At 34.2% G+C, this 18,937-nt stretch overlaps 1 protein-coding gene and 1 pseudogene across 1 annotated transcript; one reads left to right on the top strand and one right to left on the bottom strand.

Annotated features, from left to right (window-relative positions):
- Window positions 1–1,803: 1,803 nt before the first annotated feature.
- LOC114727195 (CBL-interacting serine/threonine-protein kinase 12-like) lies at window positions 1,804–3,266 on the bottom strand. Its single transcript, XM_028913904.1, has one exon. It carries the CDS (start codon window positions 3,264–3,266, stop codon window positions 1,809–1,811), a length of 1,458 nt encoding a protein of 485 aa, XP_028769737.1. The 3' UTR covers window positions 1,804–1,808.
- A 5,836-nt stretch (window positions 3,267–9,102) lies between these two features.
- Window positions 9,103–14,714, top strand: LOC114727194 (calmodulin-binding receptor kinase CaMRLK-like; annotated as a pseudogene).
- The last annotated feature ends 4,223 nt before the right edge of the window (window positions 14,715–18,937 follow it).

Below are 18,937 nucleotides of genomic sequence, written 5' to 3'. Positions count from 1 at the left end.
TTTTTTCTGCTTAATTACACATATTATGGGAGTTATTTATGAGAGAAGCAATTCCAATACAAATGAGCCTTGGCTTTAATGACATCGCTCTACCCCCTTATTGAGGAGGTTGGGGAATTGATTCTAGAAAGTATAATAGATATGGTGATACAGTATACTTATAATTGAGTTTTCAATTCCAATGCAAATGAGCCCCGGCTCAAATGACATTGCTCTATGTTGATAGTGTATATATAATTAAATTTTTAATTCAATTTAAATAATTACAATAAAAATAAGCATAAATTAGTGTTTTTTCTTCTATTTATCTAAATATAAGGAGTGAAAATATTTTATACGCACTTTTCTCTTCTATATCCATTTTCTTTTCTCATTCAAACACAAAATACAATTCTTTGTCAAGGCCTAACAAGGTTGTGTGGTGGATTTTTTTTTTTCCTTCCCCTTTTAAGGTTTCAATAAGAGAGGCAGCTTTCTTTCTTTAGTAGACAAATGAGTTCTTAAATTTTTGTCCTTTTTTTTTGTTTCATTTTATTTTACATGCCAAATCATGCCGAAGGCTAGCGTGGACCTAGTTCCATAATAATAAATAATAATTCAATTATACATATACATATATATATATACACACGCACAAATATATAAATTGATATGCAGGTTTGAGCTCTTTATGTCATACCGTTTAGACCAAAATAAGGCTTTTCGAAACTCTCTTTTATTAAAAGGGAGCATTAGAATAAAGGTCATTGGGGTTAGTTCTAGCCCTAGGCTCTACGCACAAGACTCAAGATTGAGGTATAGTTTCTTCTCAATTTGACAAAGTAAATAAAAATTATGTAATTTCAATAATTTTCTTGAAGAAAGACTTTATCCTAATTAAATAATAATAATAATAATAATAATAATAATAGTATGAGATATCGGTATAAATTAAACGGAGAATTACAATGAGGTCCAAAGCAAAAAAAAATTTACTAAAATATTATAATAACAAGCTCAACAACTTGTAATAATAAATTTTAAAGTAAAAAATGATAACTTCTAAAACTTATTTTATAATTATTTTTTTTTTTCTCTCATTGTAATTCTCCCAAAATTAAAGTAGGATTGGATATGAATATGTGGAGCTTGGGCCTTATAACTCAATTAACACTCGGCATTTTTTTTTTAAAGTTTTTCTTGCACAAGAGTTTGAATCCTTAATAAGAGATAAAAGATACGGTAGTTGTGTGAGTTATTTAAAAAAGTGAATATGAATATATCTTGGGTTCGAATAGGAAGTCTCATGTTTTTATGGTGAAGGTTGAGATATATGGCAAGATATATAATTAATGAACTATATATCTTACGAATATAGACTTGTAATGCAAAGAATTAAGATCAATGGAGTAATTCAACCAAAACCCCATTACAATCCTTGCAAGGAACCCCATTTATACTTCCTTATACTTCAAACTAATAAGAAAACTAAATATGAAGTTATACAAGCCCAGCAGAGATATATACTCAACTACATACATATTTTGTCCAATACACAGTCTGAGGAATGAGTTTTCACTGCGGTTTGGCTGGCTATGTATTGATAATTATTGATATGTCTGATCATTTATTATTCAAATTAGGCGTGTTGCAGCTTAGCACTTATAGTTTGTACACAAAAAAGAACCATAGAATCTACGACTCCAGTTAAGGACAAAACCTAAGTCCAGAAAAGAAAAGATGACAAAAGATTACCATGTATGAACAACTTAAAGCAGAGGAGAAAAAATAAGGATTCAATATCCGAGACTTAACTAGTGTGGACAATTCTAAGAATCAGAATCAGAGTGAGGACTCTCATCAGAAGAATTTCTCTTGGAAGAAGAAGTTGGTGATTCATACTTCATCATTAACTTCTGTAAGCCAGGTTTCAATTCGGAGTTACAAACCTGTTCATACTCTGTTTTATCCCCTGCCTTCTTCTTCACTTCCACCACCACCAACGACGGAGTAAGCTCGAATATCTCGGCAGCAATCGTCAGTGGCCCCTTCACACCTTCCCTTGATCCCTCCAAGCTCACCCTGCAATCCTTCTTCCTCACTGTAAAGCTCACCAACTGCGCAATTTCCTCCAACTTCGATATGATCTCTGACACTGGCGCGCCGGACACGAACCTCGCCTCGTCCCCTTTCTCCTCGAACAACCCAGAAAGATCAAAGCCTGCAGAGAATGATATTATATCAAATGCATTCAAGCTTGCTGGTCTTGGCAATGAAGCGTTGCTTCTTCTTTTGACCTCTAGCTCTGAATCGGATTCTGATACTGAATAATCTGAGATTGAGTCTATGTCGTCCTTGTTTAAATCCAGTTTGTCAATATCTTCAACGCTGGTACAGAGCTTATCGTCGTCGAAATAAAACTTGATTTGTTTGAACCCTTTCTTGAACCACTTGTTTTCCATGATATCTGGAATTGAGATTCTGGTTTCTGGGTTCGTGTCGAGAAGACGAGTACATAATAAGTTTAGCTCCGGCGAGAACCACTTGGGACACCGGAAAACTCCTCTGTAAATCTTCTTGTACATAGCCATAACGTTCTGATCATGGAATGGTAAATAACCTGCCATTAAAACGAAGAGAATAACGCCACAAGACCAGAGATCAACTTTGGCTCCGTCGTATCCTTTTCTTGCCAGAACCTCAGGAGCAACATAGGCAGGCGTTCCACAAAAAGTATGAAACAATCCGTCTTGTCTGATTTGATCGGAGACAGTGCTGAGGCCGAAATCGGAAACCTTGAGATCGCCGTTTTCGTCGAGTAACAAGTTTTCTGGCTTGAGATCGCGGTGGTACACGCCTCTGGCGTGGCAGAATTCTACGGCGGAGATCAATTGCTGGAAATACTTTCTGGCGACTCCTTCCTTCAATCGGCCTTTTGCGACTTTATTGAATAACTCACCGCCGCGGACGTATTCCATGACGAAGTAGATCTTCGTCTTCGTGGCCATGACTTCGAAGAGCTGGACGATATTGGGGTGGCGGACGCGGCGGAGGATTGAGATCTCGCGCTTGATGTGAGCGACTAAGCCGCCCTTGAGGATTTTCTCTTTGTCGATGATCTTAATTGCGACTTCTTCGTCGGTTTTGATGTTTCGAGCGTAGTAAACCTTCGCGAAGGTGCCATGGCCGAGGAGTTTTCCTATTTCATAGCGGCCGAGTAAAAGATTGGCGTTATTCTTCTTCTTCGTCCGATTGAGACCGTTGTTCGAAACGTCGACGTCCGCCATGGATGCGGTGGTGAAGAATGTAGAAGCTGCAGAATTGTTGTTCTGTTTTTCTGGTTTAGTTTTAGGCGTCGACGTGCTTCTCCGCCATTGAAGGTGGTGATGATGTGAGTTGTTCGGAGGCGAAGATGTGGTTTTGATTTGTTGAGGTTTGTTTGTGTGTGTGTATCTGCGGGGTTGGTTAGGCTAAATAAATTTTTGTGTGTATAATAATTTTAAATTTTATTTTGATTTAATTTCAATGTGATAACTTTATTTTTATTTTAATTTTATTTTTTAACTTATTTAACTCTAATTTTACAGTAGTTTTTCCTTTTTTTTAAAAAAAACTAATTAATCTGATTTTGATGTTTAAAATATTTAAATAATTTTTCAAACAATGTTGAATCAGAACAAATACGCAATATATGTTTAGTCAATCAAAATCCAATCCTGCAGATTGCTTTTGTTTATTTGCATTGACATAAATCTGTTAATTCAACACTGAAAGCAAAATAATTCAAACGTGCCGTTGAATTTGAAGCTTTTAACATACCTCTCATGAATTAAACTGAATTTTTTGAAAATTATAACCTACGAATGCAATTTAATTTTCTTTAAACGGGAATGATATATATATATTAAGATTAATGATGATATTATCAGCCGATAAGGTTGGCTTGAATCAAAACCAAGTTCTTTTACTATTCTATTGATGCATTCAGAGAATCAATTATTTTACTTCTCACATGCCGATCTCCAGAGTAACTTACCGGTAAATTACTAAATTGAAATGAAGATTGAATAGAGTATGTGCCAAAAAGAAAAGAGAGGAGAAAAAGAAAGGTCAAATTAAAGATTTGAGATCCAAGGATGAGGAGTTATAAAATAGAATATTAAAAGCATAGTTAGTTTGAGTAACAACTTAACTAGCTCCACGTTTATAGGGTTGGCATGTAACTGGAAGTGGAATATTACAAGGGAACTAGTGATCGCGGCTACCGTACGGTCGTCGCCCCAGCAGGAAGCACTCCCATCTACGACCTAAGAGTTGGGGATGTATGTATATGTATTTACCCGTATATTTTATTCAAAAAGTGTAGCTTACCCCATACTTTATTCAAGGGAAGCCACGCTCTAGTTTGACAATTTTTCTTTTTGAATAACAAAATTAAAGCCACGGTTAGGACGGTGCGCATAAAATAAGGATTAAGTCAAATCAGAGATTAATAAATCCCTATATCTCAAGGGATATGGTTATTTAAAATCGTAACATTCAAGCTATAATGGTCTGCTTTATGAGTTAGTTAGTAGGTATTATCTTCTCCAAAGGGGTGATCGAAAGAGACGATCCAATCTCGCATGAGAAGATTCATGCGTAATCATATCCAAAAAAAATTGGGGGGGGGGGATAACTTCGAAAGTGCTTGTTCTATATGAATGATGATGATAGCTTTCAAGGAATTGTAGGAAACACTGGCTCTCGTAGAAGCTTTTCATTCCAGATAGAAGAAGGTTTTCATTTTCCAATAGTTCAGCTGCAATTATCTAACTTTCCAAAGGAAGGTTTTGATTATCTCATCATAGGTGAGCCATTTCCACATTTTTGTCCAAATGTCAGGGTTGGAAGCGATTTTTTTTTTTTAAATTTGAATTTTCAGTGGCTTTATAGGCAGAGATTTGATTCAGAAGTTGCCTCCAACCAAAGGTCTACAACAAAGAGCATCATCATCATCATCCTCATTCGAATCAGGCAGTTGAACAAGAAATATTTGGCTGATGACATTCATAGAAGGATAACGGATAATCTTGTTTTAAGTCCCAACCCCTTACTAACGTTTTAAAATTAGTGACTCTGGCATTAAAAATATTGCATCCGCGTTAGAACCATATCAAACAAGAGGTTGAGGAAAAAGTGATGACCATCTATCAAACCATAAAGAAACTTGATTCCTTTTCCCAATCCCTAATCCTACATTTCCCATATGAGTTTGTCGCAAGAAGATTCTAGTCCAAGTAAAAATTCAGATGGGCGAGGTTTAACAAGGGAATGGTAGGTTTGTTACACTTGTACTTACCCCTTAAAACCTTGACCTGTTCGGTTTAGGGATTTTCATAAGGAAAGCAATATTCCAAATTGGAGAATTACTGTGAGATCTCATAAAAAAAATAATTATAAAAAAATCCTAATAACAAGTGAGAAGTAGACTTAAAATTTGTCATTACAAATTGCTCAGTTGTCATTAGGATTTTGAGATTTTATTTCAATTTCCTCTTCCAACTTGAGTTTCCTAAGATCAAAGCCAAGTTTGAGAAGCTTTACGCCATAACCTAACATGTATTGAGCTAGTCAAGATGTTCTTAAGATTTTTACCCCAAAATAATCTTAAGGACTTAGTTTTAGTTTTATCCTCCCATCTATTTACAATACCAAATAAAGATTAAAAAAAATAAGACGATGAACGTAAAAGAATAAATAAATAAATCAAATCCATATTTGTAATAATTACTTCTCCGTCCTCAATTTATGAGTTAATTAAGAAGTTAATATTGATCCTATATATAAGATTCATTTCACATGTTTATCAATTTTTTCCAAATTAACCCTATCGGTATTCTCCCAACAATAATCAAGTAAGAGAATGAGGAAAAGAATTAAAAAAGATATTTAGAGTGTTTAAAAAAAAAAACATATCATATTAACTACTCCTTCAGTCTTAAATATAAGACCGATTTTGTAGTGTAGTTTACACTACAAAATGGGTCTTATATTTAGGACCGGAGGAGTAATTTAAATAACATCATTAATCTATTCAAATTAATTAATTAGGTCTTATATTAAGGATTGGAAGAGTACTTAAAATCAACAATTATTTTATTGAGATAATGACCAACACATTACTGAAAGGACCATGATACTTTCCAAAGTCGGATATAAAACCTATATCTCTAACATGGTGAAGAAGTGACTTTCACATTTTGCAAATGTGATCTATCAATCATGTGACATAACCACTATACATTTGTTGACTTTGATAAGATTAATTATAAAACAATTATATTATTATTGAAAAAGCAAATAAGTTGACTTATACATTGTACGCAAAGGGTTAATATAATATTGAAGCTTAAGTCAAGTTCATGCTTTATGATGATGCCTTAATGACACGCAAGAACATAAAACGAAACTGCTTTAAAAAATACTACATCCGGTACTAATTATAAAACCTAGTTGACTAATTTAGAGAGATTAATAAACTTAGTTAAGTTAGTTATTTGTAATGAATAGGTGTTGTTTTTTTTAAAATATCCTTGTTAATCAAATTTGTTATCTAGAACTATCATTGTTAGAAGGATTACTTTGAAAAAAAATGTATAAATATGAGAGACAAAATAGATTATGGTCTTATATTTAGAATCAAAATAAAAATCAAACAAGACTTTATATTAAGAACCGGAAGTAGTATAAATAGGTAAACAAGGCTGATCAAACAAAAGATAAATAAACGAAGCTCCAAAAATATCGGCTTTTTTTTGGGGGGGGTGATCTAATAAAGTGGCAAACGCAGATATGAAAATATTTGGTAATAAGTCCTTTACTTTTTTTTAATTATTTTTTTAACGCCCCTTGAATGCAGGAGAGTGGTGATTTCTTTCTCGATGTAATTGGAAAAAGAAAAAAAAAAACTGAAGTAGCAGAATGTTGATAAATATCAGGTGGCTTTAATTATTTATGTATTTAAAGCTTGTTTAGTTTTGTTGTGTATCGGTAGAATCAACTAACTTTACAAAGTTGGCTCTAAGCAAAATCAAAATTGGCCCAAATTGATATTATGCCAAAACTGAAGTTACCCAAAAGCAGGTACAATTTGCTTCTATTCCTAAATAAGGTTTTGGGCTCAAACGTAGTTTTTTTTTTTTTTAAAAAAATGATACTATTTGGTTTTAAAATTCATAACTACGAAAAATTGTGTTACTTGTTAACCACTCTCAACAAGTATGGATTAGGCTTCAAATTCATGATTTTTTTTTTAACCACAAATATTCCTTTATCAGAAGCAATCCTGTTTAAAATATTGTTTGATACTAAATATGAGTACACCTTATAGTGGGAATTTATATATTAGTTCGTCATGTTATGATGAGTTAATGATTTTTACTAAATTTAACTCTTATTGGTTCAACTTCAAAATCATGATTTTGAGCCTCAGAACAGTTTTCCGCAAATGGGCATTTACGATAACATGTTAGGCCCAAACAAGGAGCAGACAATCCAATCTAGATCAGAAATTATTGGGCCCATTTGAAGTCTTTAATATGAGTTTTTCTTCAAGAGTGTGATTTGAGTTATCACCATCACCACATTGGACACCGTGTTAAGTTGTAAACAATTCTTGGCCCAGGAAAAAAAAGAGTTGTAAACAGTTAAAAACTTCAAACTACAAATACAAGAATTATCAGAGAAAATAGACTGATATATTGAGTATTATTGTTTATTAAATAAACGGATACTTGAATTTAAATGTTGAAAAATTCATATAAGATTCTTAAAAGGTATTGATAAGAAAAATTGGGATGGAGCGCGACTCGCTGATCCGTTTGGCTAGAATATTTTTTGTGTTTTTCCGACTCTAATTTTTTGATAAAAAAGATTAATTATATAATATGAATAAGTTATAATATAGGTGAAGTTGGTGTAATAGATTTTGTGAAATAGAAAATTAATAAAACATCAGTTTTATGGAGGGAGTTGCTAGAAAATGATCGAACGCAAGAGGTAACTAGGTATATCTTTGAATTTTAACCTTTCTAGTTGCGATCTTAATGTTGGACTGACTCTGGTTTGAATTAAAAATAACACGTATATCATTCATAGAAACTTTAGGGCAAAACTAGATTAACGGGCTGGCCCACTAAGAAAATTTCTCATATTTCCATCCTTGTTTTTATTTTGATTGCTCAGAGTATCCTCCCACCCGAACGATAAGAGACTAATCTCTCGGGATATTGTTAGGCACCGTAAAAGGGACTCCTCTCAATAGTGTTTTTTTTTTCATACTACCATCCCAAAGATCGAACCCAAGGCATGATGTTTAAAGTGCCAAAATTCCTTTCACTTGGACCATTCCTTTATAAAAGTATACATATAACATCGTTTTTTTAAAAAAATATTATAAAAAAATTTCAATAAGTTCAATCTTACAAATTTAGTAGGGTTAGGATGTGTCCTACAGCTCAAATAATACTTATTATAGAGATGATTATAGTCATAGATTGCCTCTTGAAGAAAGTTATCGCAATGGATTATGATTTAAATCCATAACTCTGCAGAATACATTTACCAATTTTTATTCGCATGACATCATGTCTTGTAGTAATCAATTATTCTTTTAAATGACAAATAATGGATTAACTACTCTGCAACTACCACACATCATAAATAAATATATATACAAATATATTATTTGTAATATACTAATAGTATAATTTATTTTTCAAGCGCTGGTGAAAAAAATTTATTTTTCTAACGTATTTATATCTTCCGATTCATTTGATTACAAATAAGCGTGTAACTAGAAGCTATAGTACTTTGCGGCAAAAAAAAAAAAAAAAAACAGAAGAAGAAGAAGCTATAATAATTTGTTAAGTGCAATGGTCAACAGTCAACACCTCACCCTCTTCCCATTCTCCCGAGCCGTTAAGTTCTCCGTCAACCATGACGTCGTCGATCCTTTATATTCGCGCGACTGCCCCACTTCAAGTCCAACTCCCCATCCCCCTCCCCCTCAAAGCCTCTCACTGAAACAAACGGGGTATATATGACAAAAATAATTCGAGTCTCTCACTTGCTCCTGCTAAAATGAGACCCTTTTTCAGATTCTTCATTCTTCTGGCTCTGCTTGCTTTTGTTGTACCTTCTTCCTCCTCTTGCAAACTTAGTCAAGAAGAAGGTGACCTTGTGTCCAAGGCCTTCAAATCAGTCTCCGGATTCAACGTTTCTTGGTTATTTCACTGCTCCGACGATGATCAGTTTAGGGCCATAAGGCTTCCTTCCAAGGATCTCCGTGGTTCTATTTCGTGGAAGTTTCTAAGGAACGTTTCAAACTTGCAGGTTCTTGATCTCTCTGGGAATTCTCTTCAAGGTCAAGTGCCTGGCTGATTCTGGGCAAGCTCGAGCTTACTGGAGGTCAACCTTTCCAATAACAGGTTCGGAGGTAGTATTCACGGCTCCTTCGCTTCTTCTCTTCAAATGCTTGATCCTTCACACAATAGGTTCACAAACCATGTTCAGCTTTCTGGGTTTTCAAAGCTGAAAGTTCTTGACCTTTCTCATAACAATCTGAAATACCTCCCTTCTGGGTTTCAGAAGCTCACCAACCTGAGCTACCTTGACCTGTCCAACTGTAAAATCAAAGGAAATGTTAAACCTATCTTTGTTTTGAAGAAGCTGAAGTACTTGGACCTCTCAAATAACGAGTTGAATGGTACTTTTCCTTTTGATTTCCCTCGTCTTCATACCCTTCATTTCTTGAACATTTCTCACAACAATTTCAGAGCCATACTTAGCTTCGATGGATACAAGAAGAAATTCGGCAAATCGGCTTTCCTTCACGCCGGTGCTAACTTTAATTACAGCGCTTCTAAAACATCGACGTTTCATCACCCTCCGCGACGAGACTCGATCAGTGTGAAATGACCCAAATCAAAATCTAAAACACTGATTATCTTGGTCTGCTCTGCTTCAGGAGTCATCATTGTTCTATTGTGTATTTCAGTATTATGCATCCATAGGAAGAGACGATTGGCTAAGAAAAACAAATGGGCAATCTCAAAACCAGTCCCTCCATCACCTTTCAAGGTCGACAAATCCGGACCGTTTGCTTTCAAGACCGAATTAGGTACGTCGTGGGTGGTTGATCTGAAGGAGCCATCATCGGCACCGGTTGTGATGTTTGAGAAGCCACTGATGAACCTGAGCTTCAAGGACCTGATCGCGGCCACATCACACTTCGGTAAGGACTCGCTGCTCGCTGAAGGGAGGTGTGGCCCCTTGTACAGAGCCGTCTTACCCACCGGCGGAGACATCCACGTGGCAATCAAGGTTCTGGAGAACACCAGAGACGTCAAACATGACAACGCGGTTGAATTGTTCGTTGAACTCTCAAAGCTGAAGCATCCAAACGTACTGCCTCCCTCCGGTTACTACATTGGAGGTACTGTGCCGAGTTGGATCTCTTCCCAAATCCAAATGCTTTCTTCTAAATTTTACTTTTTTTTTAATTCTGTTTTTTTCGCAGAAGCAGCGTACATTCTGAAATTGAATTGAATCTGCTCGCATTAATTGCCTTCACGGGTTTTAATCTTATGATGTCGCACTCACTAACTTGCTGTGTAGCCATTTTCCCTAAATCTACACTCTTGTAATGATTACGTATAGGAATTCGTGTCTGTCTTGTTGCACATTTTGGTTTCATAATTGAAATGTTTGTTTCTGGAAATAAGCAAAATATTTCAAATGGTTTTAGCCTCACAAAACTTTTCTGTTGATATTAATCTTTTTTTGGGAAAAAAAATTATGGAAGTTGGTAAACTTGATTCATGTTTGGTCTAATTGAGAAATTTGCTTAAAGATGAGCGTAATTATATGTGGTGAACGTAATTAAAATTGAAATTTGATTATGTTTTTTGCAATTTTAGGAAAAGAGAAGCTGGTGTTGTATGAGTTCATGCCGAACGGCGATTTAGGAAGGTGGCTTCATGAGCGGCCAACAGGGACTGCTAACGTGGAGGATTAGAGTAACGACACGTGGGAGATTCAAAATGGTGTTGGATTGCAGGCGTCCTCATCAGAAACCATGGGTTGGCGAACACGACACCGTACGACTGTCGGGATAGCACGTGGCTTGGCATATCTCCACCATGCCGGATCAAAGCCCGTCGTACATGGCCACCTAGTTACCTCTAATACCTTACTAGCCAACAACTTCCAGCCCCGAATCGCGGATTTTGGGTTTCGAAAAATCAGGCAGCAAGATAAGCCGAATTGCACAACAGAGACAGGCGTTTACTCCTTCGGCGTCGTGCTGATGGAGCGCTTAACAAAGAGGGCCGACACAACTAAGACAGTTGTGTGGGTGAGGAAGATGGTGAGGGAAGGAAATGGGGTGGGCGTGTTGGATGAGACGCTGAGAGATGAGGGTGGCGAGTCAGAGAGGGAGATGGCAAAGAGCCTCCGAGTGGCGTTCTTGTGTACGGCGGAGTCACCGGCAAAGAGGCCCACGATGCGGTAGGTCCTGGGGTTGCTCAAAGACATTCATCCTTGCGGTGGACTCTATCAATCTCAAGTTTGAATTCTGAACAACTTGTTCTACATAGTTTTTTTTTCCCTGCTTCTTTTGTTTTTCCCCCCTTAAAAATATGCAATTTAATCCTCAAATATACATTTTTCATTTTGTAAAATTTATTGTAGGCATCATATGGCGTGAAGAAAATTCTTGCTCCTAGAGGAGCGTGCTTGTGACGATTAAGATTTATTCTGTACATGGAAGTAGTAAAAGACCTTGCCATGCGTTATGTATTTAAAAAAAAAAAACAGAGAGAGAAATAGAGTGTAACATGAAATATCCAACATGCTTACTCTAATTTATTACTAAATCTTATGCTTTTAATATAAGAATTAAATAGTTAACTGATAAAAATAGGATAATCAGTTAAATTAATTATTTGTACTAAATATACATTAATTCTTTTAAATACCTTTTTTAATAAAAAAACTTTCTTAATATTAGTATAAAAATATTTTTAAAAAATAATTATCAATTCAAAGAAAATATTAATTAAAATTTTATATTTAAAGATAAAATAAATTATTATTTGTCTCTTATATTTACAATCTGGATAGTATTCATGTTGATGAGTGGGGAAAAGCCTAGGCTGTGTTTGTATATAGTACTCCTCTGTTATATTCGTTCAAATTTAAATTCTTTTAATTAATTAAATTTTCAAACAGACTATTTTAACAATACTTCCCTAACTTTTTTTGTGGGCATAGTACAAATAATCCCGCTCACATTATTCACTTTTTGCCTCTCCTTTTTGGCTTTTTCCTTTTTATTTTTGAATTTTTGTTTTACTCCTTTTTTGGCCTTTTTCCCTCCTTCCTTTGTTGTCTTTTAAATTAGTTAATTCTTCTTTGGGAAAGAATATTCCTTTCCCCGGGCTCGGGGAGCAGTGAGATGTGGATGTAGTATTACTTCTGGTCCTAATTATAAGACCCAATTGATTTATTTGAGGAGATTAAGGAAGTAAGTTAAGTTAGTTATTTGTAATAAATAAGTGTTGTCATTCCTAAAATATCCTTGCTAATTAAGTGTATTGGCTAGAACTATCATTATTAAAAAGACTATCTTGGAAAAAAATACATAAATGAGAGAAAAAATAGATTGGGGTCTTATAATTAGGACCAAATAAAAAGTCAAACGGGATCTTATATTTAGAACCGGAGGTAGTATTAGCACTTCAGAAGTTTTGCACTATTTAGGTAATTTTTATTTTTATTTATTTTTAACTTTAATTAAATTAAAGCTTGAGTTTCTGTTTTGTTTTTCTTTTCAGATAATTATTATTCCTGAAGGAAAATACTCGTTCTAGATCTATTCCGCCTCGATGAGAGAATTTTTATACTTTTTTTTTGTTATAAATCCTGAATATAAATTTAAAAAATATAATTGTGAGGTCAATAAAGTTTACCAAAAAACTATACTTCATGATTTGAATAATATATCAATTTATTTATTATTCTTCAATGTAATCTGAAACTTTATTTGTTTTCTCAACTATGTGGCTACAAAAATTTCAGGTGACTTTTGTATTAATGGATGGGTCATCATAAGGTGTTTGTCTTGCATGGGCATGTCATTGCCGACTTTCAGCTTTTATCGTAGTTCGAAATTATTGAGATTCCCTCACATTTTCTTAAGACTTTAATTATTTATCTATTCTTTTTTAATTGTATATTAATTAATTCCGCTCAAAAGTACTTATTAAATCTTGCATGTACTTATTCATTCTTTTAATTTTTAATTTGATATTTTTATATTTTTCTCTTTTTATTTAATCTTTTAGCTTTACTTTCTTAACACAGTTAACTCCTACTAAGAGTATTAATAGAACAAAATTAAAGGATAAAAAGTGAAAAGTATATCAAAAAATAAAGAATGAAAAGATTACATATACCTAATTAAAAATTGAGTTAAAATATAAGTATCCAGAAAATGATCTTTCCTTAAAATTAAAATAAAAGAATTTTGAACTGAGCAGTTGCAATGATTTTTGGATATTTTGCAATGGTATAGTATTATAACTATAACATGCACAAAAATATTTTATTTTAACGTTTATCACAACATTATATTCACACTAAGTTGGCAAAAAAAAAAAAAGGAAACTAGATTCAATTCTAAGATCCCTGGCACTTGACGCGGGAGTGCTTTAATATTGGATTTATACTGCTTTTCTTTTGCGTTATTTCATGCTTCAAAACATAACATCAAGATCTGACTCATAGATTTCAACCTCTTTTTTTATGTAACCTTTTCTTTTACTTAAAAAAATGGCCGCTTCTAGCTTCATGATGGGATCCAGTGCCTTTAAGCTTTTGATTAAAGTTAATTTCTAGCACATGAATAAGATTTGCTTTGATTCCTCGCTTTTCAGTAAATTATCCCCACATCTTCGACTGTTCATCTGAACAAAAGGGGATCGACAAATTCAAAGATAAGAAATTGATTAGAGCGAAATGAAATTAAGTAAATCATTATTGTATGATTGTGTACAAAATTCATGTCAGACAGTTAGAATTTTGGAACATCTACATTTAGTGCCTGTTTGGGTCAGCATTTGTTAGTCCAAACGTGGCTTATAAGTGATTATAAGCTCAGTGGAATTTTTGGTCCGTTTGGCAGAGCTTTTTAACAATTGGGCTTATGAATTTTTAAGCCACTTCAACCCACGATTGAGATAAGCTGGGGAGCGGGAGCTTCTGATCACATGGAAGAACTTATGGACCGTTTTGACAGGGAATTTATTCCCTTTACTTTTCTCTTTCATCTGCCTTCTTTATTCCCTCATGAGTGAGGCTCACTTTTATTTTTTTAAACCCGAGCCCCCATGCTTGCTCCGTCTGTGTTCGCCTCGACAAGGTCTGTCGGTGGTCGTCTCCGAGAAGCTTCATCGCTGGTGACCGTGAGCTCTGTCCCATCATCGTTGTGAGGTCAGCTATTAGGTGTGAGGTGTGCATGGCCTAGTGATGCTGCTCATTCATCACAAGTCGTTTGTTGTTTGATCGTGAGCTCTGTCTGTGGTCACCTCGACAAGGTCCGTCAGTGGTCACCTCCGAGAAGCTCCGTCACTGGTGACCGTGAGCTCCGTCCTGTCATCATCGTGAGGTTAGCTATTGGGTGTGAGGTGTAGGTGGCCTGGTGGATGCTTCTCGTTCATCACAAGTTGGAGTTGCTCTCACCGTCTGCAACCGAGGTCACCGCCGTTTGCCTTTGCATGTGAGCCATGTGTGGAGATCTTGTCTTCCCAATGCAATACACCGTCTGACCTACCTCTGGCAGCCTTCAATTGATAGGATCTGTTACAGGTTGGCCGGTTTAATTTTGTTATGTTGCTTTTCCGGTTTGATCCCTGTGCTTGAATTTGCATGTTGTTAATGATTGCTGCATGTTGAGGACCGACTTGTTGTGACACTGAAATAGGGGCTTTATGTTTCAGATTTTATGGTTTTGGGGTACTACAATCTTTTGTTCGATGTTGCTTAATTGTTTAGAGATTTTGATTGTCAAAACTTGGTTAAAAGTTTCGGAGATTGGTGTTGGATGCTCTGAATTTTTGAAGGAGGGAATCTAGCTTAAAATTTATGGTTGCATGTGGATTTTCTGCCTCTGTTTTTGAAGGCTGAAACAGGGATTAATGGTTCGAGGAAATGGCTCTAGCTTGATGAGAAAATGAAGAGCATAAATGTGTGTATATGACCGAAAGCTTGGGTGTGCAGTGTTGGGGATTTAAATTGTTGTGTATATGTCTATATTGTTAATGGCGAGATGTGTAACTCTGGAATTGTAATTTTCAGAATTACAATGGTTGTTGTTTTGCATATCGTTAGCTTCGGTCTCTTGGTTTTTGTGGTTATAGGATTCGGTCTCTATGAGGGTAGAAGAGAATGAGGTGGTAACGTGGTGTATATATGTGTGTCCGAAGGGTTCATTGAGGGGGGATTGTTAAATGAAGTTATAAATTAAAGGATGGGTTAGAGTATTCCTAAATGAAGTCAGAAATTCATTGGTTTTAAGTTATTGGAGATTTTTAGAAGTTATTAAAGGGTAATTGCTTAATTGGAATATAATGCCAATGAATATTCAAAATGTTCGGCCAAATGATATAGGAAATAAAGGAAGATAAGAATTGATACATATATCACCGTTAGATTTGGTCTCTCCAAGTAAAGCCCAAACAAACGTGATCGATTAGTTTTATCAAAAAAGAGAGGCACAAACATTATCATTCACTTGCAAAGTAATTGACTTCTTTGATAGAGCTAATTAACAGCGTTGATATCACGCCTAGTATATTTGCATGAGATATGATGAACAATAAGACATTGATTTGTACCATACAAAGAAATTAAGGACTATGTGGGTAATTACTTAAAAATCATTTGGAATTAATTTCTTTAGTCTCAATCAGAATAAATTTAATGTTGTTCTTTAAAATTTAATTCACTCATTAATTTGACTTCTTCATAATAAATTATTTCAATTTCATTGTATTATGTCAAATCATTTTTTTATCATGTTTCATTATTTATTAACACTCATACCCATTTTGGTTATTTTATAACCAAACTTACTTTTGTTCAACTATAATCCAAACAACTTTTTACCAATCTCACTTCTGCAAACTAGCTTTTCTGAACTCTAATCCAAACACAATTCAGCTTATCCAATTTAGCTTTTGCCAACTTCATTTTTCCATAAACTACTTTTCCAATAAGCTGCTTTTCCAATCGCTCATCCAAACGGACCTTTAGTGTACATGTAGACTAGAATACAAAATACTTCTCTGGTCCTTAATATAAGACCTATTTAACTAATATGATTAGATTAAGAAAGTTAGGTAAGTTAGTTAATTATTAAAAAATATGATATGTTTTTCCTAAAATACCATAATCATCTTCCTTAATATCCTCTCTCCCTCTTCTACTTGTTTATGGTTGAGGGAGTATCCATAAGGATAATTTAGAAAAAAATTGATAAATATGAGAAATAGGTCTTATATTTAGGACCAAAACTAACTCAACAATTGGGTCTTATAGTAAGGATTGGAGGAGTATTATAAAATTTTCTTCAATTCCTAATGATAGATGGGAGTGATCAAATATTATTTAGGTCATTGGCTCAATGGTTTTTCTTGGCCAATATAGGATTAATCAACCAGTTCAAATTATGTAGTGTAAGTTGATATCAAAAGTTATATATGCACACGGGTATTCCGGGGAGAATTAAACAAAGTTTTTAAATAATAAAATCAATTACATATAACTCATAGTTACTTTTAATATAGAAGGTTGACATACAAATAAAACTAAAAAAAGTTTACTAGTTTTCTTATTTGGAACAGTTTCGAGAAATAACAATCCTTTTCGAGTTGGCAGGGCCTTTGAAACTGGGGGGCATTGCATGGGAAGGGGAAGATTTCCAAGGAAACCGAAGCCAGTATAATTTCATTGACAAAGTGGTGGAAAGTGAACGTTATGGAAATTGCGAGCGACTCTCGATCATATAAAGGTTATGGCTCCTTTTTTTAATTAGAACTTCGAGTGTGGTTGGCTTAAGATCACCCAGAAATGAGTTATTGCTAGGATTGAGAGGCTTCTCTAGTTGAGCTTTTTGGTACTTTGGTTGCCCCCCTTGGTTTGCTAGGCCTTTTATTGTGTAATTTGTCTTTGCTTTTTGTTTCACGTGCATATTTTTATTCAATTATTTATATTTTTAAATCTTGATCTTTTGATTGAAAAATTATGAACGAGTGGATTTTTCTAGTAATTTTGTGATTAAGACATTAGTTATGTAATTGAGTCTTAGTCCTGAGGAAAGATAGATGGAAAAATCACCCAAAAAAAGGAAAACTGTGGAAATTACAAAATCACAAATTAGGATCGTTACAATGCTTTTATAGGTTTTGACAATAGTTGAATTGCAATTGACACCATTTTTTTTTATTATAAAGTACTAGATTTGCAATTTCGTACAATTTCTTCAAAATAGATTCTCAAATTTTAAGTCAAAAAATTATACTCCTCCAATTCTTAATGTAAAACCTAATAAACTAATTTGAGTTGATTAATAATGTTATTTAAATTAGTTAATATATTACTACCTTCAATCCTAATTATAAGACTCAATTTACTAATTTGAAGATATTATAGAACTTAGTTAAATTAGTTACTGGTTAAAAAATATAACCTATTTTCCAAAAATACCCTTATAAAATATAAAAAATATCCCTGCACAATACCTAATCGCCCGCACCAAATCTCAATTTGACAGCACTAATTGATCTCTCTGAATTTTCAATTTCTAATTTCTGCTTTGTGATTTCAGATTCTCTCTTGTTTTTTTTTTTTTTTTCTGAGCTGAGATTTTAGATTTTGTTTGATCTAGGAATTTCTAGCTGTAGATTATTGTAATTTATAGCTGTAGATACTCTCTTATAAATATTTTAGGGGCAAAAATTTGGAACAGTTCTGAGATGAAAATACTTTTAACCTAAATTAACAATACATTAACTAAATATTAAATATTATAAATAAAAAATGGGGGAAGACAATTTTTAGGATAATACTTATATTAATTTTCTTATATTGATTATATCAAGTTCTCCACATGAAATAAAAAAAAGACACATAACTATATGTAATTAGAGAACTTGACATAGTAGATATAAAAAACTTGACATAAACTTTTGTCATTTTTTAAATACCTCTCAAGGTCATGAGTCCTCAGTCAGTTTTCAGGCAATAAATTTTGTAATTGATGCTTTTTCAGCAATTTTTCCTTTTTATTATAATTATAAATTGAATTAAAGTCATAATTAAAAAAGTTTATTAGTTCAACTACGTCGTTTAATTTGTGGGAGATCATAGCTGTTCAAGCAGTGGAAAAATCGAGTCCATCTGTTCAACCCCATTAGTTTCTTTTGTCATTCTTCTCTCTTGGCTCTGTTGGCCCTCTCGAGTCTCGACGACGGCGGCTTCTTTTCTTCTCTTTCTCCAAAAAGGTCTCGTCGACGGGTTATCCGAACTGATTCACTAGCAGGTTCTCGTCATGGGTTTTCCCTCTCCGTTCTTGTTGCCGTTCTTTGATCTGATGTTTTAGATCGTTTCGCTTGAGTTGTGCTGCGAGTCGGTGTAGTCCGAGAAGGAAAACAAAAAACCTGGAAGCATCTTGCGCTTAGAGAATTCGAAAGTTTAAACGATCTGTAAGCATTCAACCTTCTTCAGTAATTTTTTTGGGTGATTTTCCTGTTTTATTTTTCTCTTCGCATCTATTGGAATAATAATTGTTGGAAGAATTTGAATTTTAAACCATACTGTTGGAAGTTATTATGTTGGCATCGCTTTGAATGTTGAT

This window comes from Neltuma alba, unplaced genomic scaffold (assembly GCF_004799145.2).
Source record: "Neltuma alba isolate B1F8T4 unplaced genomic scaffold, ASM479914v2 tig00012452_pilon, whole genome shotgun sequence".
NCBI classification, from domain to species: Eukaryota; Viridiplantae; Streptophyta; class Magnoliopsida; order Fabales; family Fabaceae; genus Neltuma; species Neltuma alba.
Note: the sequence above shows the minus strand (reverse complement) of the source record. Positions and strands in the feature narration are given on the sequence as shown.